The sequence below is a fragment of the Stegostoma tigrinum genome, chromosome 26 (genome assembly GCF_030684315.1).
Source record: "Stegostoma tigrinum isolate sSteTig4 chromosome 26, sSteTig4.hap1, whole genome shotgun sequence".
NCBI classification, from domain to species: domain Eukaryota; kingdom Metazoa; phylum Chordata; class Chondrichthyes; order Orectolobiformes; family Stegostomatidae; genus Stegostoma; species Stegostoma tigrinum.
The window spans coordinates 51,121,376-51,145,392 of NC_081379.1; the positions used below are offsets into that span (position 1 = coordinate 51,121,376).

At 41.7% G+C, this 24,017-nt stretch overlaps 1 protein-coding gene across 4 annotated transcripts in view; it reads left to right on the top strand.

The window, feature by feature from the left end:
• The window catches only part of dgcr2 (DiGeorge syndrome critical region gene 2), a 105,624-nt gene extending 93,929 nt beyond the window's left edge, over positions 1-11,695 (top strand). For all 4 annotated transcript variants that reach the window (XM_048555938.2, XM_048555937.2, XM_048555935.2 and 1 more), the window contains 2 exons: positions 6,448-6,687; positions 7,409-11,695. In XM_048555938.2, the coding sequence (XP_048411895.1) occupies positions 6,448-6,687; positions 7,409-7,623 (455 nt within the window). In that variant the 3' untranslated portion in view covers positions 7,624-11,695. The remainder of the gene's footprint in view (positions 1-6,447; positions 6,688-7,408) is intronic.
• The last annotated feature ends 12,322 nt before the right edge of the window (positions 11,696-24,017 follow it).

Here is a 24,017-nt window from a genome sequence, read left to right on the forward strand (position 1 = left end):
TGTGGTTGAGAATGAGTTGAGTGTGTAGACTGAATATCTCTGTCTTTATAAATATCTGTATTAAGTGATGGTATACGCAATTACGGGTTGTATGGGAATAGGCTAGAATAGAATCAGGCAAGGACAATACTTCCAGAGAATAGACAACTGATTGGTGAGGAACACACTCTTTTTCTTTCAGCAGAGAGGTCAGTAACCAGTGGGTATAGATTGAAGGTAAGAGGTAGAAGGCTAAAACAAGAGTTGAGAACTTCTGTTGGAGGATAATGGGAGTCTGGAACTCACTGCCTGAAAAGGTGGTTGAGATAGATACATGTAGAACATTTGAAACAGTATTTAAATATTCACTTTTGTTGCCAAGGATACAGACCAATCTGGAAAAATGGATTGGTGTAGATGGAATTTTTGTTGGCATTGCCACAGTGGGCTGCGTTGCCACATCCTACGTTGTGGGATAGCTACAGCTGAGTTGGGACATTTATAAAGTCACAGGGAGGTTAAGGAAGGAGAGAGAGAATTCAGGAGTAAGAGTTATACAGCACTGAAAGATGCCATTCAGCCCATCACGTATGTGCTGGTCACCAAACACCTATCTACCCAGAAGGGTATGGCCTAGTAGTATTGTCACTGAATTAGTAAGCGAAAGGCTTGGATAATGTTCTGGGCAGCTGGATTCAATGACTCTGAAACCACTGTTAATTGTTCTTAAAGCCAATCTGATTTACTAATGCCTTTTAGAGAAGGAAAGCTGCAATCCTTACCTAGTCTGACCCACATATGACTTCAGACCCACAGCAATGTGATTGACTAGCAAGACATTCAGTTGCATGAACTACTAGAAAGGAGAATTGGAATAGAACCGGGCGAGGCACCTGATGTTGAACAAGGTCTCTGAAACAGCAGTGACAAACAGCTCTGACACTGCAAAAGTCATCCTTACTCACATCTGGGCCAAAATTTGGAAAGCTTTCTCTTAGTCTAGTCAAGCAACAGTCTGTTTCATGCTGATGGAATCATTCCTTTCAGACAAAGTCCTAGCTGACACCATCATGACCTCTGAAATAATGGTGGCAGTGGTTTGCAGTCAGGAGGAAGCTACCCAGAAAGTCCTTAACATTGACTTTGCATCCCATGAAATGTCATGATATCAGGTCAAACATGGGCAAGGAAGTCCCTTTATGATTGCCGTATTCAATCCTTGGCAGATGATTTGCTGGCCCTCTGTGTTGAACAACACTAGGAGGAATTGCCGGGAGTGGTGAGGGTGCAATATGCGCTCTACGTTGGGGACTTCAGTCAATCTTCCACCAATCAAGAGTGGCCTAGGACTACCAGTATTGACCAAGCTGGTCATGTCCTCAAGGACATTGCTGCTAGACTGGATCTGTGGCAGGTGGTGAGGGAACTAATGCATGACCTCATCCTCACCACTCTGTCATTGGCATGTGTTAATGGCAGTATCGATAAGAGTGACCAGCATACAGTTCCTTGTGAAGACAAAGTTCAAAGGTGCTGCAGGCCATCAATAGCAGCAGAATTGTATTCCAACACAATCTGCAACCGCATGGCCTGGCATAACCCCCACTGTACCATTGCCATCAAATCAGAGGATTAATCATTGTTCAATGAACAATGCAGTAGGGAATGCCAGGAGCAGCACTAGGCAAACCTAAAAATGAGGTGTCAACTTGGTGAAGGTACCAAGTAGGACCATTTGTGTGCCAAACAACATAAGCAGCAAGTGATAGACAAAGCTATGCAATTCCACAACTGATGGATAAGATCCAAGCTTTGCAGTCTGTCCACATTTAGTGGTGGTGAACAATAAAACTTGCTGGAGAAGATGGCTCTGTAAAATCTCCGTTTTCAGTGATGGGTGAACACCACCTTTAATGCTATAGGTAAGGCTGGAGCTTTCGTAAAATTCTTTAGGTGGAAATGCCAAGGGAATGATCCATCTCCACTGCCTACAGAGGTTCTCAGCATCACAGCTGCCAGTCTTCAGATAATTTCAGTTCACTCCACATGATATCAAGAAATAGTTGGAGGCACTGGGTACAGCAAAGACTATGGGCTCTGACAACATTCTGGCAATAGTAGATACATAGAGTCATGCAGCACGGAAACAGACCCCTCGGTCCAACTTGTCCATGCAGACCAAGTTTTCCATAATTAAAGAGTCCCACTTGCCTGCATTTGGTCCATATCCCTCTAAACCATTCCTGTTCATTTATCTGTCCAAATATTTATTAGGTATTGTAACTGTGCCTGCATCTCCCACCTCCTCACTGAAGAATTTTGCTCCAGAATATGCCGCACCCAGGCCAAAACTGTTCTATTACAGCGAAAACACTGGCATCTGCACAACAATATGGGTAATTGCCTAGCTATGTCCTTTATACAAAAAGCAGGACAAATCTAACCCTGCCAATGACCAGTAATGATACCACTAATAATTTTTAATCATCATGGAAGGTTTTTTAATTCATTCACAGGATGTGAGCTTCGCTGGCTAGGCCAGCATGTATCCCCTAATTGCTAAGTTCAGTGCAAGCCCGTTGGTTTGGAGTCACATGTAGGCCAGTCCTGGTAAGGCCAGCAGTTTCCTTCCCTAAAGAATATTAGTGAACCAGGTGGGTTTTTTCCAACAACAGCAGTTCATAGTTGGCATCACAGTCACAATTCCAGATTCTTAAAATATTTATTCATTTGTTTATTGAATTCAAATTCATCAACCACTGCTAACAGGCAGCTCATACTTATCAACGCTGTTCGGGTTCTGCCAGGACATCTCTGCATCGGTCCAAACATTGAAAAACAGCTGAATTCCAGGGGTGAGATGTGAGTAACCGTCGTTGATATCACTGCAGCATTTGACCAAATGTTGATTAGAGCTCCAGCAGAACTGGAGCTTGTTGGAGCCAAATCAAGCACAAAGAAAGGTGCTTGTGGTTATTAGAGGTAGGTTATCTCAGCTCTAGGACATCTGTGGGGATTCTTCAGTAGTGTCTTTTGCTGACAATTTCAGCTGCTTCATTAATGATCTTTCTAATGTAAGGTTAGAAGTGGGAATGTTCACTGTTGATTACACAATATTGAGCACCTTTTGTGATACTGAAGCAGTCCATGCCTAAATCATAGAATCCCGACAGTGTGGAAACAGATCATTTAGCTCGTAAGAGTCTGCACTGACCCTCCAAAGAGCAGCCAATCCCCCTTACCCTGCATTTATCGTGATGAACATTCAACACTACGGGACAGTTTAGCATGGCCAATCCACCTAACCTGCGTATCTTTGGACTGTAACCAGAGCACCTGGTGGGAACCCACGCAGACAGGGAGAAGGTTCAAACTCCGCACAAGACAGTCTCCTTAGGCTGGAGTAGAACCTGTGTTCCTGTAACCAGATCTGGGTAAGGTCTGACTTTGGGCTGAAAAGTGGCAAATAACATTTATGCTTCGTAAGTGTCCAGCAATGATCATCTTAAACAAGCCTGAATCAAACCATTGCCCCTTGACATTCACTGCTTTGCTGTCACTGAATCTTCCAGTGTCAACACTTTGGAGGTTACCATCGACCAGAAATTGAACTATATTAGTTATAAATAAGGTAGCTATGAGAGCAGGACAGAAATTAGGGATCCTGCAGTGAGGAACTTACCTCCTGACTCACCACGGCCTGTCCACCACCTACAAGGCACAAACCAGGAGTGTGATAGATGTTCCCCATTTGCCTGGATGAGTACAGGTCCAACAACACTCAAGAGGCTTGGCATCATCAAAGCAGCCCACTTGATTTGCACCACATGCGCACACATTGACGACCTCCTTCAGTGTCAGAATCAAAATCGTGGAACACTCTCCCGAATGACATTGTCTGCTTACGCGAAGTGGACTGCAGCGGTTCAAGGAGGCAGCTCATCACTTTCTCAAGGGCAGCCAAGACTAGGCAATAACTGCTAGGGTGATGCCCAAATCCCATGAGTAAATTTAAAAGGTCTGTAGTCCAGTTTTGCAGCATGTGGCTTGTAGTGTTGACGCTATGACATTGAGGGAAAAGATGGTAGAGGCAGGAGCCATCAGATCATTTAGCAGTATTTGCATGATCATCAAGTGATGATATAAAATACTAAATGATTTGATGGCTCCTGCCTCTACCATCTTTTCCCTCAATGTTTTCTAGATAACCAACACCCTCTGGGTAAATGATTTTTCCTTAAATCTGCTCTAAACCACATGCCTTTTCTCGTAAATGTAATCCTCCTGGTTATTGACCTATCCACTCATGTAAAAGGTTTCTTCCTATCTGCTATATGCCATCCGTAACTTGGTACACCCTAATCAGGTTTCCCACCCCCCCTCAATCTTCTCTGCTCTTAAGGAAAACAAGGTCCGAAATTACACAAGACCAGGTTATAGCCCAACAGGTTTATTTGAAAACACAAGCTTTTGGAGCCTTAGTCCTCCTTCAGATGTTAGTGAGAGTAGTATCAGATACAGAACTTAGAAGTAAAAGATCAAAGGGTCACATGACTTGATGTCCTGAACAAACCTAAGATGCTATTAAATTTTAATCAAAAGATTATACTTGGTTAATATGGACATAGACGTCCCCAAATTCCTTTGAAGTCACTGTCCTGAGAGAAATAAAGGTTTTATTAGTGTAAAGCAGACATTTTAGGTCAGACAGGGCATGTTAGCTGTGAGGCCTTGTTTAGAATTTGTTTGTGTTTTGGTTTGGAGTCAGACCGGTTTTATTTCTAAAGTAGAAATTTATAAAACACCACATGATTGACAGTCTATAAATTGTGAGCTTGTTGAACAAAACATAACGTATCTGCAAATACAGATTCAGCCCGTAGATTTGTGTGTGTGTGTGTGCGCGCGCCCACCGGGGGGAGGGGTGTGTGTGTGTGTGTGTGTGTGTGTGCTGGATGTAGTGTTTCTGGATTTCCAGAAGGCATTTGACAAGGTGCCTCAGCAAAGGCTGCTGTATAAGATAAAGTAGCATGGTATTACAGGTAATGTACTGGCCCGGACATAGGATTGGTTGACCAGTAGAAAGCAGAGAGTAGGGGTAAATGGGTGTTTTTCTGGTTGGCGATCAGTAGCTAGTAGTGTGCCCCAGGGAGAATTGGGACCGCAATTGTTTACAATTTATGTAGATGATTGGAGTTGGGTAGCAAGTGTGGTGTGTCAAAATTTGCACATGACACTAAGGTGAGTGGTAGAGCAAAATGTGCAGAAGACAACGAAAGTCTGCAGAGGGATATAGATAGTCTAAATGAGTGGGCAAAGGCCTGGCAGGTGGAGTACAATGTTGATAAGTGTGAGGTCATCTATTTTTCGTAGGAATAACGGTAAAATGGGCTATTTTTTAAATGATAAAAAATTGCAGCACACTGCTGTGCAGAGGGACTTGCATGTCCTTGTGCATGAATTGCTAAAAGTAGGATTGCAGGTGCAGCAGGTAATTAAAAAGGCCAATGGAATTTTGTCTGTCATTGCTAGAGGAATGGAGTTTAAAAACAAAGAGGCTATGCTGCAGCTGTATAGGGTCCTGGTGAGGCCACGCCTAGAGTACTGTGTGCAGTTTTGGTCTCCTTACTTGAGAAGAAATATACTAGCACTGGAGGGGGTGCAGAGGAGACTCACTCGGTTGATTCCAGAGTTGAGGGGTTTGGATTATGAGGACAGAATGAGTAGGCTGGGATTATACTCATTAGAATTCAGAAGAATATGGGGAGATCTTATAGATCTTGTTAAGGTAATAGAAAAGGTGGAGGCATGGGGGTTGTTTCCGCTAGCAGGTGAAACTAGGACTATGTGGCATTGCCTCAAAATAAAGGGAAGCAGATGTAGCACTGAGGTCAGGAGGAACTACTTCACCCAAAGGGTTGTGAATCTGTGAAGCGGTTGAAGCTATGTCGCTGAATGTGTTTCAAGCAAGGCTAGATAAATTTATGAACAGTAAAGGAATTAAGGGTTATGGTGAGTGGGTGGGTAAATGGAAATGAGTCTCAAAAAGATCAGCCATGATCTTATTGAATGGCAGGGCAGGCTCAAGGGGCCGGATGGCCTACACCTGCTCCTAGTTCTTACGTTCTTATACTTTGGGTGCACCATCTTGAATCAATACAATAACATCTATGATGCAGGGCAGCAGAGCTTTCTGCTAAAACATGTACTTGACTCTTAAAGTGAAAGGAAAATATTATTGGTTGAACTGGAAAGTTGCTGAACTGTTCCTCTTTCCACAGACGCTGCTTGACCTGTGAAGTGTTTCTGTTGTTCCCAGTTCTTTTAATAGTTTTACAGAGTTCTGGTGTTCACAGCTTGTCATCAGCTTTCCAACTCAGTTCATGTGTTCTCAGTCAACGAGGCCATTCTTACCTGTGAGCTGTCACTAATGTGTTTGCAATTAACTTTCTGCTTCTGTTTTCACAGTGCATCATTTTAATCTGGCCCGGAGTAGAATGCCAGGCTTCGATTATGGCCCAGATAGTCTTGGATCAGGATTAACCCCTCTACATCTTTCTGACGATGGTGAGGGAGGAGCATTCCACTTCCATGACCCCCCACCACCATACACAGCTTATAAATATCCTGACATACAACATCCTGATGACCCACCACCTCCATATGAAGCATCCATCAGTCCAGGCAGCATGCTGTGTGTCAACCAAGGTGTGTCCCCTCAAATGTCATTGTAACACCATTTTAAGAGTTTGTAATCAGTATGCCCATTGATGGCTCCATGATCCGTAAAAGATGGCAGGAAAGGTAAATGACACCCCTAGACAGAGATTGGGTAGTAAAAGATATGGGCACTGAGCAGGAGAGCACAATTAAGGGTGCAATATTCAAGTCTGTAAGGAGGACTGTGTGTGGGCTATTAGAGATATATCGTGTGAGTTGGTATATGGATGGGTTGCTGGAGGATATGGGGATTGAGTGATGGGTATTAAAATTAGATGATGTGGGGTGAGGTGGTGTGTGCAAGGAGCGAGTTAGAGAATGGGACCGTTTTGTGGGGATCAGCAATTGATGGCCTGTTTCTGCCTTTGAATTTTGTACAATGAAGAAAAGGTCACCACTACCAGATAACCTGTAAAAAAAAAACAGAATTACAAAGCACTTGGGAAAGGAAAATTTACAGTTCAGGTCAGATCATGTCAGTCATCAGTTGATGCCCTGTTTCTCATTTCTTTGCTGCCCTCAGTGGGTGTACCCATTATTCTGCTGGTGCTTATTCCGGTCCTCCTTCACTGGATATCAGCCAATGATGGTAATTTGATAAACCCATTCAGAATTTGATGCATGGGTAACCCTTAGCAGCTTCAAGCAGCTATTTTCAATTACATTTTATTGTCTGATACAATACAGAAATGTTGCTTTTTACTTTTAGACTGTGAATCTGGACAGACGATGGAGCCAAGCAGCCATCGACCTATGGTAGAGGGTGCTGCTGGAGATCAGGTGGATGCCACAAACTTTACTCTACCAGCTGTGGCAGAGGAACTGGAAGATTCAGCTGACAGCAGTACCTTGCTCGTGCCATGTGACACATGCTCAGAGAGTGAAGCACTAAGCAGTCACCCCACAATAAACACTGTTGTATAAATGGGATGGGTCTATTACTGTTTTTTGAAGTAAAAGCAAATGTTTGCAATGTGCTGTACAGGCAAACACTAGTCTGATGACTATAAAAGGCTTAGTTCAGGTCTTCAGCAGTAGATTTCCTGTTTCAATGAGTGCGTTACTCCTCTGTGTATATATTGATGGTGGAATGCAGCACCTTTCCCTGGAGACAGGTGCAGTAGGACTTTAGGAAGCTAAAGGGCAGCTGGATTTGTGTTTTTTTTTAAATATAGATTTTGCATCTGAGTACAGAGCTTCAAGTTGAGAGGCTGGAACAGCCTTGAGTTGGTGGTTTTGCATGCTGAATATATACTGGCATCTCAAAGCTCTTATAACCGGGTCTTGCAAACTGGCAACAGAAGGGGTCAGTAGTCAGAAAGAGCTTTGTGATATTTCTAGACAAACAGAAGTGCACTTATTGTCACCATTCTGTTCTGTCATTGGGCTACAGCAGTGATGGAAGTGGGCTGTATACTAAGATGAATGGTACTTGGAGAATGCATGTTGCAGAGACTGTTTACAAGGTTTTAGTGCTCGGGAAGTGGGGTGGGAGATGCAGGCTGGGTGTTACTAATCCTTTGGGTGTTTTGAGGCAATACTAACGTGGAGGTGGAGTCAGTGCACTAGAGGAGGGAGTTACAGTCTCTCTCAAGCTGTAAGAGTGTCCACAGTCTTTCCCAGATTAGGGGGTTTGCAGGCTGCCTCAGGGTCTCATGGGCGCAAGGGGTGACTGGCTTTTTTGGTTTGGGGCCAGTGTTAACTGATCCACTTGGACAGAGGGTGAGGGTCTGAATTTGCAGATATTATCCAATAGTGCAAGGCTCAGTGTATTTTTTTTGCCAGTACAGTATCAGTAGCAGCAGTTAGTTAACCGGAAGGAGGCTGTGCTCCAATCTCAGGCTGTTGATGAAGGCACAAGAGGTCCTATGTTCCCAGCCCGGGGGGACCAAATGGCAGGACGGAAATGCATCCTGCGAGGCGTAGGGTTAGAGCCTGAGAGCATATTACCACGCTTTGTGCTCCCTTTCCTACTCGCTCCGCTGCAGATTTTCAATATCATGTTCATTTCTATTCAAGAATGCCGATTGATATATTAATAAGTGGAATTAATATTGATCAATAAGTTGATCATTATTACTGATGCAGTTTTGATTGATATTGATATGAACAGTGATTTTGCGGTCAATATTGATCACCCATATTGATGTGGTTGGTTGATATCAGTCAATGTTGATCCTTGATGTTGATGTGGTTAATATTGATGAATGATACCTTTGTCTTTGGGGCAACATTTAGGGGGCAGTGACATGTACTGTAGATTTAGATTGATTATGGAATAAAGCAAGGAACATTCCAGGGTAAGAATAATTACGTGGGGGGAAGCCAATTTCAAGGATCTGACTCCGATAAATTGAAATCAGAGTTTGGCAGGTAAATAGCAACTAAATAATGAGCTGCTTTTAAAGACGAGTTTGAGCACAGTTGAGGCACACACTCAGAGGAAAGGTAAAGCAAATAAATCCAGAGTTCCCAAATGACACAAGAGGTACAATTTAAGATGTAGAGGCGAAAGTGTGCCTCTGGCCCACATCAGGTGGACAGTACAGCAGAGAACCATACCTGAGTATAGAAGGTTTAGAGGGGAAGTGGAAGAGAAAGCAAAGAAATATATCTTAAAAAACTGGCAGCTTGTACACAAGGAAATCCCAAAGTCTTCTAAAGGCACAGTAAAATGGTAGAATGGAGGGAGCCTATTAGGGACCAAAAAGGGGATTTACATGGGGGTCATAGCCAGGGCATTAATGCTTTGCATCTCAAGGAGGAAGATGCTGTGCAGCCATCACGAAAGAAGGCAGACTTCACATACTTGAAGGGTCTAAAGCTGATGATGAGCTGGATAGGCTGTTTCTCCTTACTAAACGTGAGGCACCAGAACAGGATGAGATGCATCCAAAGAGAGTAGAACCTGAGGCCATTATTATCAATCTTACTTAGAATCCGTGATGGTGCCAATGGGACTGGAGATTTGCAGATCTTACACCTTTGTTCATAAAAAGTTTTTCAAGATAAGCCAGGAAATTACAGGCCAGTCAGTTTAACCTTTGATAGGAAACCTTCTAAAACTATAAGTTTAGATTGATTCATCCACATTTGTCCAAGTGACTATTAATTTTAAGTGAGCTCATCTTGTTTAACTAACTTGCTGGAGCTTTTCAAAGGAACACATTTGATGAACTCAATGCTGTTGATGTGTGCATATCCTCAGGAAAGACATTTGATATAGTGAGGTACAACAGACTTGTTATAGCTTATGGAATAAGAGGTACTGTAGCAACATGATATGAAATTGGCTGAGTGACAGGAAACAAAACTTTTTCATGTTTTTGGACTGGAGAGAGGATGGTAGTGGAGATCAACAGAGGTCAATGTCAGGATCCTTGCTGTTCCTTATATATATGAATAATCTAGACATTGATTTACAAGGCACAATTTCAAAATTTGTAAATGGTGTAAAATTTGAAAGCATTGCGAACTGTGAGAATGATGACATTGATTTTAAGGATCATTGTCAGCTTGGTGGAATTGGCAGCCAAGGTTTAATGCAAGCAGAGTGATGAATTTTGGTTGGAAAAACAGAGGGAGACAATGGGTGTAATTTTAAAGGAGATACAAGAGCACTGTGTAAATGTGCATAAATCATTGAAGATAGCAGGATTAGGTTGAAAGTGGTTAATGAAGCCTGCAGTATTTCAGGGTATATTAATAGGGGTAAAGAGTACAAGAGCAGGGAGGTTGTGTTGAACAGTTACACAATGCTGCTTTGGCCTTAACTGGAGCATTGGCTTTAGTTCTGGGCACTGCACTTTAAGAAGTCATTGGACAAGGTCTAGAGAAGATTCATGAGATTGGTTCCAAGGATGAAGAGTTTCAGTGACTTGTATATATTGGAGAGGTTCACATAATTCTCTGCAAAAAGAAAAACATTCAAAGGAAATTTGCTAGTGCTCACAATCATGGGGCTGGACAGAGTTGATAGGAAGAAACTGTTCCTGTTGGTAGAAGGATCAAGAACAGGGCACAGATTTAAAACAAGAAGTGACATCATGTAATAAAAAGTTCCTGTGGCAAGTGGAATGCACTTCTTGAGTATGTGGTGGAGGCAGGTTCAGTAGGGGTACTTGGTGAGGCGATGGCCTTAATGGTATTATTGCTGAAATGTTAACCCAGAGACCCAAATAATGTTCTGGGGACTTGAGTTTGAATCCTGCCACAGTAGATGATGGAATTTGAATTCCATAAAATGTCTGGAATTAATCTAGTGATGATTATGATTGTTTCATAACCAATTATTGTTGATTGTTGCAAAAACCCATCTGGTTCACTAATGCCCTTTAGGGAAGGAAACTGCCATCCTTACCTGGTCTGGCTTGCATGTGACTCCAGACACACAGCAATGGGGTTGACTGTTAACTGCCCTCTGGGCAACTAGTGATGGGCAGTAACTGCAGTCTAGTCAGGGACACCCTCATCCCGAGAATGAATAAACGTGAGAGAATTGAAGGGCACTTTCTTTGGAGAGCTGTAACAGACAAGACTAGCTGAAGGATACCTCAACCACTCATTGGCCACAGCAGAGAAAAAGCCAGTGTGGCTGATTGATATTGATCAGTGATATTGGCCTTCACATTTACGTGGAAAAAATGTCCATCCAGATGGAGACTTTAGAAATTGTGCACCACCTTTCTATTGTGTAGCCACAATTTCTGCCCTTGGAACTCAATTCACATAACCAGGTGCATGCACGCACAAAACTATTCAAATACTGCAATTACCAGATGTTTGTATTTAGTTTGTCTGTAATTGATCTTACTGTGGCAGTGGAAAGTTTTTGATATTTGGTGAAATATTATGTAGAAATTAAATTTGATACTGTTAATCGGTCCATGCGTGTTCAGGAGTTTCCATTTTTCACTTTTTTGGCAGCACATTCAAGTTTTCATGTTGCTGTTAATACATTCATTGAAATGCCAAATAAATTCTAAAGTGGAGATAACTTCAGTGCTGTTTTCTTTAATTGTTCAAGAGTAGAATGCATGTGTTCCCTTTTCCTGCCCAATATCAGTGTACTTTGTGCAATAGATGTGTCTTTTCTTACCCTTGAATATTAACCCCAATGAAAAGCTTTCTACATCAACCTTTTGAATGTTTAAAAAAAATTCTCAAATGTACAGAAATGAAAATATGAGCATATTCCAATCACACTTGATCTCCCCTACACCTACATGTTCTGGTTACATGAAAAAGTATGCTTTATAGCTTATGTTTAGCTTGTAGTTGTACATAGTTAAACATAAAGTAAAACAGAGTTCCAGCATCTGCAGTTGTGAAACAAAAATAAATTGCAGGTAAAACTCAGCAGGTCTGGTGACTTCTGTGGAGGAAAAAACAGAGTTAACATTTAGAACCCTGTCACCCTTCTTCAGAACGTGGAACTTGCTCGTTCAAAAGAAAGGACCTAAAATTTTCTCTGAAGAAGGGTCCAGACCCGAAACATCAGCTTTCATGCTCCCCTGATGTTACCTGGCCTGCTGTGTTCATCCAGCTCTGCACCTTGATACCTAAATTGTTAGCTCTGTTTCCCCTCCATCATGGTGAACTCTGATATACAATATCTGCCCTTGTGGACAATCATTTCTTGGATTGTTTGGTTGCTTTGATTTTGAAGAACAGCCTTATAAGCAAAGGATTCACAACAGAAGGGGGAGTATCCTTGAAAATGAATTTCTAGCAGCTGGCTTCTCCAGTTTACTTGAAATTGGAGCAGGCTGGCAAATTCCCTATTTTGGGATCTTCCACTTAAATAATGCCTTGGCTACTTGAATTATTTGCAGCTACTTTGGCTTTAGAATGAACTGCAATCAGCTTCTGGCCGTTCTTTTAAAAGCAGAAAAAAAAGGACTCAGTTTTTATTTTATGTGTTTGAAGTTCTTCTCCAAATAAACTAATATTGTTTGTGGTTTAACACTTTTTGAATGAAGGGGACATCAGGTTACAACGGGACAGATATTGGGTCCTTTCACTTCAGTCTGCCAGCCGTTGAGTTTAAGTGTTCCTTTTAGTCCAGAACATGTCTTGGAAAGGCAAGCTGGAAATTGCATTGTCCTTTTGGTCCATCCTTAAACAAAACCATGTGAATTTCCTGGATAGCTGTGAAAATCAACTTGAGTTGAGATTAGATTGCCTACATTGTGGAAACGGGCCCTTCGGCCCAACAAGTCCACACCACCCCTTGAAGCATGCCACCCAGACCCATCCCCCTATAACCCACACACCCCTGAAAACTATGGGCAATTTAGCATGGCCAATCCACCTATCCTGCACATCTTTTGACTGTGGGAGGAAACCAGACCACCCAGAGGAAACCCACGCAGACTCGGGGAGAATGTGCAAGCTCCACACAGTTGCCCGAGGCTGGAATTGAACCTGGGTTCCTGGTGCTGTGAGGCTGCAGTGCTAACCACTGAGCCACCATGCCACCTCAAGCTTTGGGACCTGGTATTGCACATAATTTATGTCACATGATTTGTAGCAGCAATTTTAATGGCTTGTCCTCCTTAATAGCAAGAATGCAGACTGAGAATCCATGACAGCTATGATCTAGTACAAGGAATGCGAGTGGGCCAGTCTGGCTGTTGAGCCTGTCCCACCATTCAGTGAGATCGTAACGGATCTGTGGGCTAACTGCATATACCTGCCTTTGACCCGTATCCCTTGATATCTTTTGCTTAACAAAAATTATCTACCTCAAATTTAAAATTAACAACTGCTGCTGCATCCATTGCCATTTTGTGGGAGAGTTTCAAACATCCACCACTCATAGTGTGTGGAAGTGCTTTCTAGCATCTGCCCTGAATTGTCTGGCCCTAATTCTCAGATTATATCCCCTAGCTATAGAGTCCCAACCAGTAGAAATACTTATTTCATCTACCCCTGTCTTTTCTTGTTAATATCTTGATTGCTTTAATCAAATCACCTCTTAATATGCTAAACTGTAGAGAATGCAGACCTAATGATTCCAATCTTTCCTCGTAAGACATCAACATCTCTCAAAATAATTAATATAAAAACATCAACACACCACCTAAATTCAATGTTAAAACATAGAGTAAATAATAGAAATGTAATGCAGAAGGTAGACACATCATTGGTATACCATATTTACAGCATAACTACTCTGACATCGCAGTAGATTGCAGTATTTGAGGTAAATAATTTTTGCCAGTTGATCCAACATGCTAGTTGATAAGTTACTATAAGAACTTCTTTTGTAAATCACTTTGAAGTTGATATCTGCTTGTTCTTGATCCTTTTACAAGCAGGAACTATTTCTCCGCATCTACTGTATCCTTTCGTGATTTGGAAGACTTCAGTCAAATCTTTTCTCCGAGGGAAACAGGCTTCAAACATCTCCAATCTGTCTTCAGAACTGACGTTGCTGGAACCATTTTCAGAATCCTGTTCTGCATTCTCTCTAATGTATTCAGTCTTCTTCAAATGTTTTATCTTATCTGTGCACAATACTCCAGCTGACGTACAAGGTACTTGTTAGACAAGTTCAGCATTGCATCATTGCATTTGTACTCTGTGCTCTTATAAATGAAGTATAGACTTTTGCATATATTAATTTTAATTTGCAACCCTGGTTAAATAAGTACACTAATATTGCAGACAGTATTTAGCTAAAACCCTGCATAATTGAAATATAACATTCCTACTTTTATTTTCACATACCAGCTCTCCCTACTCTTTACCAAAATGAGTCACTTTGCTATTCTCCATATTGAACTTCAACTGTTACCTGTCCACCTGTTCTACCAACTTGTCCTTTTCAAATTGTGCACTGCCCTCCTCACAGTTAACAATGTATCGTCTCAATCACACCAGGTCTCACTCCCTGCCTCTAACCCATTTTCATTCCTTATCAATTCATCCTCAGAATTATGCAGAAGGAGATCACTCAGCCCATTATGCCCCTACTGGCTGTTTTCTAGTCCCAATCTCCCATTTTCTCTGTATACTCTTGCTCACAATTACTATCCAAATAATTATCCAATGCTGCCTTGATTGCTTCCATTGAACATGCTCCCATTACATATGCTAGCAATGCGTTCCAGATGTAACTACTTGCTGAGTAAAAATATTGTTTTCTCATTTCACTTTTGCTTCATTTGCACATCACTTTAAATCTATATCCTGTCATTTTTGTTTTTTAACAAGTGAGTGCAGCTTCATCCTGTCTGTCTCAACACCAATCTCTGCGTCATCCTAAAGTTGAAGCTTGTGGAATTGAAGGCCGATAATTCACAGAGTGAAGAAATTGGTTGAGTGGAAGGAGGCAAAGTGAAGTGATTGTTGACAGGTATTTTAATTGCCAGAATGTGGCTAAATGATGTCCAACAAATGACCTTTTTGGGATCTCAACTATTCGCTGCATAAACAGCTTAATTGATGGGAAAGAAACCCACACATTGAGATTTGCTAATGTCAAAAAGTGAAATTGTAACCTTTGTGTGTAAACTTACAAGTTAAGTGAATGGGAAGAACTGGCAAATACCTTAGGTCACCAATTTGGATCTGATCTTTCTACAGTTTGACACATGGAAATCCAAAGAGAGTTGGGATATAGAAAATAATTAGGCTCTTGGAACATTGGCCTTTATATGGAACCATAAAATCAAAGAAATTGTGCAGTACAGAAGGGTCCGTTTGGGTCTAGTCAACTCAAAGACTCCCAAGATACCCTTTTTAATCATATCTTCCTGCACATGTCTATAGCTCTAAAATTTACACAAGTGCAGATCCAGTTATTTTTTGAAAGATGTTAAATTTAGGGCCTCTTCTTCCACCATCAACTTCCAGGCAGCAAATTCTAGACACCCACCACTCTGTGTAAAAACATTTTTCCTAATGAATGTTCCCTGTTGTCATTTCTGTCATTTAGCTTGAATCTATGACCCCTGGTTTTTCAACTCAGCCATGGGAAACAGGTTCCTCTTGTCTATCTACCCTTCACAATTTTGTATACCTCGATCATGTCAACCCTCAGCCTCCTCTGTTCCAAGGAAAACAACCCCAATCTATCCTCATAGCCACCAGTTCTCTAGCCCTGACAACATGCACAGATAATTTACTGACTCCAGAGCAATTTCATGCTTCCTCCAATGTGGTAACTAGAACTGCACATAATAATCCCAGTTGTGATCTCACCGGTATCTTATACAATTTAGTCGTTATATCTCTATTTTTGTATTCTATACCTCTGCTACTGAAGGAGAGCGTTCCATATGCTTTCTTTACAACTTTGTCCACCTGTACTGCTACTTCACGGACCAGTGCACTTGCATGTCAATCCAGAAAATGAGAATACAAGGGGTTAGAAGTCACACTTCAGCTGTGCAAAGCACTGTCAAACCCTCTGCTGGAGTTAACTGTGAGCAGTTTGGGGCATCTCACAGTATGGTGATTAGAGGAATGATGAGTGAACAGGTGTATTATGGATTAAATTCAGTTAAAAGATATTGGATAGTTTGAGTGACAGACAAGAAATGAGTTACAAATTTCAAGCTAGTTGAACATAGAACATTACAGCACAGTACAGGCCCTTCGGCCCTCGATGTTGTGCTGACTTGTCGTGCCGACCTGTCATACCGATCTCAAGCCCATCTAACCTACACTATTCCATGTCTGTCCATATGCTTATCCAATGACGACTTAAATGTACCTAAAGTTGGCGAATCTACTACCGTTGCAGGCAAAGCGTTCCATTCCCTTACTACTCTGAGTAAAGAAACTACCTCTGACATCGGTCCTATACCTTTCACCCCTCAATTTAAAGCTATGCCCCCTCGTGCTCGCCGTCACCATCCTAGGAAAAAGGCTCTCCCTATCCACCCAATCTAACCCTCTGATTATTTTATATGTTTCAATTAAGTCACCTCTCAACCTTCTCTCTAATGAAAACAGCCTCAAGTCCCTCAGCATTTCCTCATAAGACCTTCCCTCCATACCAGGCAACATCCTAGTAAATCTCCTCTGCACCCTTTCCAAAGCTTCCACATCCTTCTTATAATGCGGTGACCAGAACTGTACACAATACTCCAAGTGCGGCCGCACCAGAGTTTTGTACAGCTTCACCATAACCTCTTGGTTCCGGAACTCGATCCCTCTATTAATAAAAGCTAAAACGCTGTATACCTTCTTAACAGCCCTGTCAACCTGGGTGGCAACTTTCAAGGATCTGTGTACATGGACACCGAGATCTCTCTGCTCATCTACACTACTAAGAATCTTACCATTAGCCCAGTACTTTGCCTTCCGGTTGAGTAGCTCAGAGATTTTATATACAGGATTACAGTCACCCTGGTTTTATAACAGGAATCTAAGCAAGGAGGTATGGTGTTATATGTATCAATACCCAATATTGAGTTACATGCTGAAATTAATCATAGGTCTGGAGATGTTTATATACAGAATAATGGGTGCCCTGGACTAAGTTACTACCCGATGTTCCATTAAGGGCTCTGGGGAAACACTGTCTCCATTGTAAATATCATTTCAGCCTTTTCTTTTCAATGTGTCGTATTTTTAATTGTGTTTTGCTTGGCTCTGTATTACCTTGAGCTACTCAACCTGGAGGGAACTGTAAAGTATGTAGTACAATAGGTATCCAGGAGAGACATAGATCTTGACTTGCAAATAATTCATATAAAGAACAGTAATTAATTGGGAGAGAGAGAGTTAGAATATTCTGGTTATTGTTATAACTATTTATTATATGTTATATATACAATATAAGGTTGGCTTTTTTTTTGAAGTTTGTATAAAATGATACCCAACAGAGTTGCAGCTTGGAATTTAGTCCAAGATTTAGAGCATTTTACTTACGGTTGTCGATACTTAGCAATGAGGTTTTGGCTGAAATATGAGTGGTTCAGGTGGTTCTTATAAATATATAACATATTTGGGAGAGAATGACAGGAACCCTAAATAAGGTCTTTCAGTGAGTTATATGGAGGACAGTTTTTTTCTGGGAGTGGGTTATAAGCCAGTATTTAATTAAGGGCCTGAACCTGGTGGGTTTTGTTTGTACAGAGTAGGACAGGTGCCCAGGAGTTAGTTACAGGCTGAAAGCTAAGTGAGGGCTATGAGTGGAGAGATGAGTCCCTAATGCCCACCACCTCTATGCAACTGATACATATATAACACATAACGCAGTGTTTTTTTTTAATTCATTCATGAGATATAGATGTCATTGGCTAGGCCAGTGTTATTGCTCAGAAGGCAATTTAGTGTCAAATACATTATGGGTCTGGAGTCACATGCAGGCCAGGTCAGATAAAATAACAAAGTGTAGAGCTGGATGAACACAGCAGGCCAAGCAGCCTTTTAGGAGCCGAAAAGCTGACGTTTTGGGCCTAGACTCTTACCTCAGATCAGATAAAGATAGCTAATTTTCTTCCCTAAAATTATTAGGGATATTAGTGATCCAGATGAGTTAGAACATAGAACAATACAGCGCAGAACAGGCCCTTCAGCCCTCGATGTTGTGCCGACCTGTGAACTAATCTAAGCCCCTCCCCCTACACTATCCCATCCCAGTTACATGGTTCTGACCTCATACAGCCTGGGTAAAAGATGTGTGAGGTGAAAGTGACAGCCCTTAGCACCAAGGCCACATTTGATTGCACGTGGCATTCAAGGACCCCTAACAAAATTGGAATTGATGGGTAGCAGGGGGCAAACTCCAGTGGTTGGAGTCATATCTGACACATAGAATGACAGTTGTGGTTGTTGGAGGTCAGTCACCTCAGCTCCAGAGCATCTCTGCAAGAGTTCCTCAGGGTAGTGTTCTATGCCCAACCATCTTCAGCTGCTTCATTTATGACCTTTCCTCCATCATAAGATCAGAAGTGGAGATGTTCACCAATGATTGTGCAATGTTTGGCACCATCCTCAGATACTGAAGCAGGCCATGTTCAAATGCAACAAGATTTGGACAATATACAGGCTTAGGCTGACAAGTGACAAAGCACTCGTGCTATATGAAGGCTGGGCTATGACTATCATCAATAAGAAACAATCTGACTGCCGCCCCTTTACATTCAGCGGTGTTACCATCACTATCAACATCCTGGGGGTTATCATTGACCAAAAACTCAATTGGACTCACCACATAAACACAGTGGCTGTAAGATCAGGTCAGAAGCTGGGAATACTGTGGTGAGTAACTCACCTCTTGAATCCTCAAAGCCTGTTCACAAGGCACAAGTCAGCAGTGTGATGGAATATTCCCCACTTTCCTGGATATGTGCCAACAACACTCAAGAAGCTTGACATCATCCAGGACAAACAGCTCACTTGATTGGCACTACATTCATAAACATCCACTCCCTCCACCAATGCTCAGTGGTAACAGTATGTACTGTCTACAAGATGCACTGCAGACATTTACCAAATATCCTCAGATAGCACCTTCCAAACCCATGACCACTTCAATCTAGAAGGACAAGGGCAGCAGATATTTGGGAATGCCACCACCTTCAAGTTCACCTCTAAGCCACTCACCCTCCTGACTTGGAAATATATGGCTGTTCCTTCACTGTTGTTTGTTCAGAATCCACACCAGGAGAACTGCAGCTGTTCAAGAAGGCAGCTCACGACCTTCTCGAGGGAAACTAGGAACAGGCAATAAATGCTGGCTAGTCAGCAATGCCCACATCCCATAAATGAATAATTTTTTTTTAAATGCGAATGGAAATCCTTTCTTTCAATCCTCTGGATGGACTGAACTATCAACCCTAAATGTGAACTTTAAAGTTTGATGACCACCATTCTAATGTTCACTGCAATTCTGGATGGTACGCAGTGGATTTGAGTTGTTTTATTCCTAAACTATCCATAAGTTCCTTCAGTAACTTTGATGTAAAATTTGATCCTTGATCTTATCGTATCTCCGTGGGTGGCTTGTATCTAGTAAACAATTTGAGTAATTCTTCTACAGTTCTTTTAGCCATGATACTGCATAATGGAATGGCCTCTGGAAATCTAGATTATAGTCCATTATGATCAAGAAATACAGATTCCCATTTGCTGTTTAAGGTAGGCGTTCTATGCAATGAAAATAAGACTCTTGTAAAAGGCTCGTCAAATGTGCGAATGGGTATTAAGGATACTATCAGGATGCCACCTGGATTAAAGGATTATGAGCTATAAAGAGAGGCTAGAAAAACTTGGCTTGTTTTCTCTGGAGTGGCAGAGCTGAGAGGAGACTTGACAGAAGTCCATAAAATTGTGAGAGGCATAAATAGGGTTGATGGTCAGAATCTTCCTCCCAGATTTGAAATGTCTGATACAAGGCGACAATGTTCAAAGGAGATGTGAGGGGCAAGTTTTTTTTATGCAGCGTCTGGCAAGCATTGTCACGGGTGGTGACGGAGGCAGATTTGATAGGGGTGCTTAAGAGAAGTTTAAGTAAGCACATGAATATGCAAGGAATGGAGAGATATGAACTAAGGCAGGCAGAAGGAATTAGTTTAATTTGGTATCATGTTCAGCACAACATCATGGACTGAACACCCCGTTTCTGTGCTGTACAGTTCTGCGTTCTATGGTTTTATCACTGCCTGATGTTTTTCAATTATCTGACATGCATGACATGTCCAGCAAGTCATCCACATCCTTATGCACTCCAGGCCGATAAAAAATAATGTGTCTTGAGTCTTCCTGACTCCCAAATCACTTCATTTTTCGTAATCTATGTGCTACCTGTCACATCTTTTTATAACTCAACAGTAATATCACTTGATGAACTTCTGCCCAATACTCATACGCCTGAATATGTGATCCATGCCCTCATCAAGACTTCATTTTTAAGATTGTAAAATTCTAGGATGCACTCAGATTCTTCTGTGTATGCTTTTTGATAGAACTTTAGTTTTTCACCCTTCTGTTGTAATTTAGCTAATTTCCCTGAACTGGAAATATACACTTTGTCTCCACTTTTATTTGTTTTGTCTCAACCGCTTGATCAAACATAATTGAAATTCAACTTCCTTGTCTTTATCCCTTGATTTCTCCTCCTATTTCAATTTGCAGTTTTGTGACCTTGTTACCATGCAGTCAGGGAAAATCCAAGGATATACTTTTTCCAACACCTCAGTTGCCTGATTTTCCACTGGCCTTTCAACCACAGTAGGCAGCACTCTCACCTGTGATCCAGCTTTATCACTACCAAGGATAAACTGTATTTCCATGACCAAGAATTTCTCTAGTACTTCTACCACCACTTCACCCACTTTTCACCAGAATCTCCAAACCTCACTTTACATAATGTACACTACTCACCATGAATTCCATGTATTACCACCTTTTCTGGCATTAAAACACAGCAAACTGCACAGCACAGTACAGGCCCTTCAGCCCACGATGTTGTGCCAAACTTTTACCCGAAACCTAAGGTCTATCTAACCTCTACCCCTACCTTGTACTATCATCCATATGCCTATCTAATCACCACTTAAATGCCCTTAATGGGGTCAATGCCACTACCCTCTCCGGCAATGCATTCCATGACCTTAACACTCTCTGAGTAAAGAACCAACCTCTGATGTCTCTCTCTCTCTTATATCTACCTCCACTCACTTTAAAACTATGCCTCAGAGATAATGGGAACTGCAGATGCTGGAGAATCCAAGATAACAAATTGTGAAGCTGGATGAACACAGCAGGCCAAGCAGCATCTCAGGAGCACAAAAGCTGACGTTTCGGGCCTAGACCCTTCATCAGAGAGCCACAAAAGCTGACATTTCGGGCCTAGACTAGGTCCGAAACGTCAGCTTTTGTGCTCCTGAGATGCTGCTTGGCCTGCTGTGTTCATCCAGCTTCATACTTTGTTTTCTTAAAACTATGCCTCCTTATGATGGCTACCTCCACCCTAGGGAAAAGTCTCTGGCTATCCACTCTATCTGTATCTCTGATCATTTTGTACACCTCTATCAAGTCACCTCTCATCCTTTGTCATTCTAAAGAGAAAAGCTCTCTCAACCTTTCTTCGTAAGACCTTTCCTCCATTCCAGGCAACATCCTGCTAAATCGTCTTTGCATCTTTTCCAATGCTTCCACATCTTTCCTATAATGACGCAACCAGAACTGGACACAATACCCCACAGGTGACCGAACCAAGCTTTTGTACATCTGGAGCTTAACTTCACGGCTCTTGAACTCAATCCCTCTATTAATGAAAGCTAACGCTCCACGTACCTTCTTAACAACTGTATCCAACTGGGTGGCAGCTGTCAGTGAACTGTGGACATGAACTCCAAGATCCCTCTGCTCCTCCACACTGTCAAGAATCTTTCCATTAACCTTGTATTCTGCTTTTAAATTTGGCCTTCCAAAATGAATCACCTCACACTTTTCAGGGTTAAACTCCTTCTGCCACTTCTCAGCCCAGCTCCGCATCCTGTCACCGAACCTTTATAACCTAGAACCGAGAACAGCTCTCCGCACATTCACAACTTGACCCACCTTTGCATCATCTGTGAACTTGCTAATCCACCCTTCCACTCCTTCATCCAAATCATTTACAAAAATCACAAATAGAAGAGGATCCAGAACAGGTCCTTGTGGTATACCACTGGTAACTGAGCACCTTGTTGAATATTTTCAGTCTACTACCACCCTTTGCCAGCCAATTCTGAATCCAATCTGCCACATTTCCCCCTATCCCATGCCTCCTTACCTTCTGCTTGAGCCTACCATGGGGAACCTTATCAAACGCCTTACCAGAATCAGAATTTTTAGTTTTTGCTTTAATCAGTTGCTAAAGTATTAAAGTTGGATGTGGAAACTGTTTTTCCTCTCTGTATTATAGCTAAAAGCTGGGGTTCTCTTCCTTGCTGATCGAGTTGCATGTGAGACAATCTGTTTTACCAACATTACCTTTGCCAAGCATGTGCTTAAGGGATGTTACTGTATTGGAACAGTTAATAAGTAGTTTATAATTTTGCTAAATATTTTGATAGAGTTACAGTTAAGCCAATTCTTTTGTATTTATATTTTCTGTATTTTAACTATAGTGTATTAAAAAAATGTTTTGTCTCAAGCCTATTAGTTTGTCCGATTGAATTGCATCAAGGATTGTAAAGGGAATTTGTGCATGGAGCCAGAATTCAATAAGGTCTGTGAGGCATGATCTACCCCTCACAAATCCATGCTGTCTATCATGAATCAAACTGTGTCTTTCCTAGTGATCGTAAATCCTATCTCTCACAGCCCTTTCCAATAATTTGCCCATTGAAGTAAGACGGACTGGCCTGTAATTTCCAGGGTTATCCCTATTCCCTTTTTTGAACAACGGAATGACATTTGCCTCTCTCCAATTTTCCAGCACTATACCTGTGGACACTGAAGACAAAAAGATCATCACCAAAGGCCCTCCAATCACTTCCCTCGCTTCCCATAGAATCCTTGGATAAATCCCACCAGCCCCAGGGGACTTATCTAACTTCAAGTCCCATTCAGGCTGCTTCTATTGTTGCAAATTTAAAACAAAACCAAATGCCTCACAAGCTGTTTACTTTATTGGCTTGGAATAGATTCCTCAGTGGCTCTATTTTAACCTTTTTTTCATTTAAAAAAGGACAAAATACTTAAGTCATAGGGTGAGGTGTTGGCCTAGTGGTATTATCACTGCACTGTTAATCCAGAGACCTAGATAATGTTCTGTGGACCTGGGTTCAAATTCTGCCATGGCAGATGGTAGAATTTGAAAACAATAAATATCGGGAATTAAGAATCTAATGATGACCATGAATCCACTGTTGATTGTCATTAAAAAAACCCATCTGGTTCACTAATATTCCTTAGGGAAGAAAACTGCCATCTTACCTGGTCTGGCCTACATGTGACTCCAGATCCACAGCAATGTGTTTGACTCTTAACTGCCCTCTGGGCATTTAGGGATGGGCAATAAATGCTGCCTGGCCAGCAATGCCCTCATCTCATGAATGAATACAAAAAAAATTATCATCACATCCAAATAATCTTTCATCTCCTTGGAAATCAAGAATCTATTGACCTCTGCCTTAAAAATATTTAAAGGTTCTACATCCATTCCCTTTTGGGGAAGGTAGCTACAAAGACTCAGCCTCTGTGAGAATTTTATTTTCCTCATCTCTGTCTTAAATGGGTGCTCCCTTAATCTTTAAACTGTGACCCCTATTTTTAGAATCTCCCACACGAAGAAATATCTTATCAACATTTACCTGGTCAAGTCTCCCAAGGATCTCACCTTCATAGAATCCCTAATGAGTCTC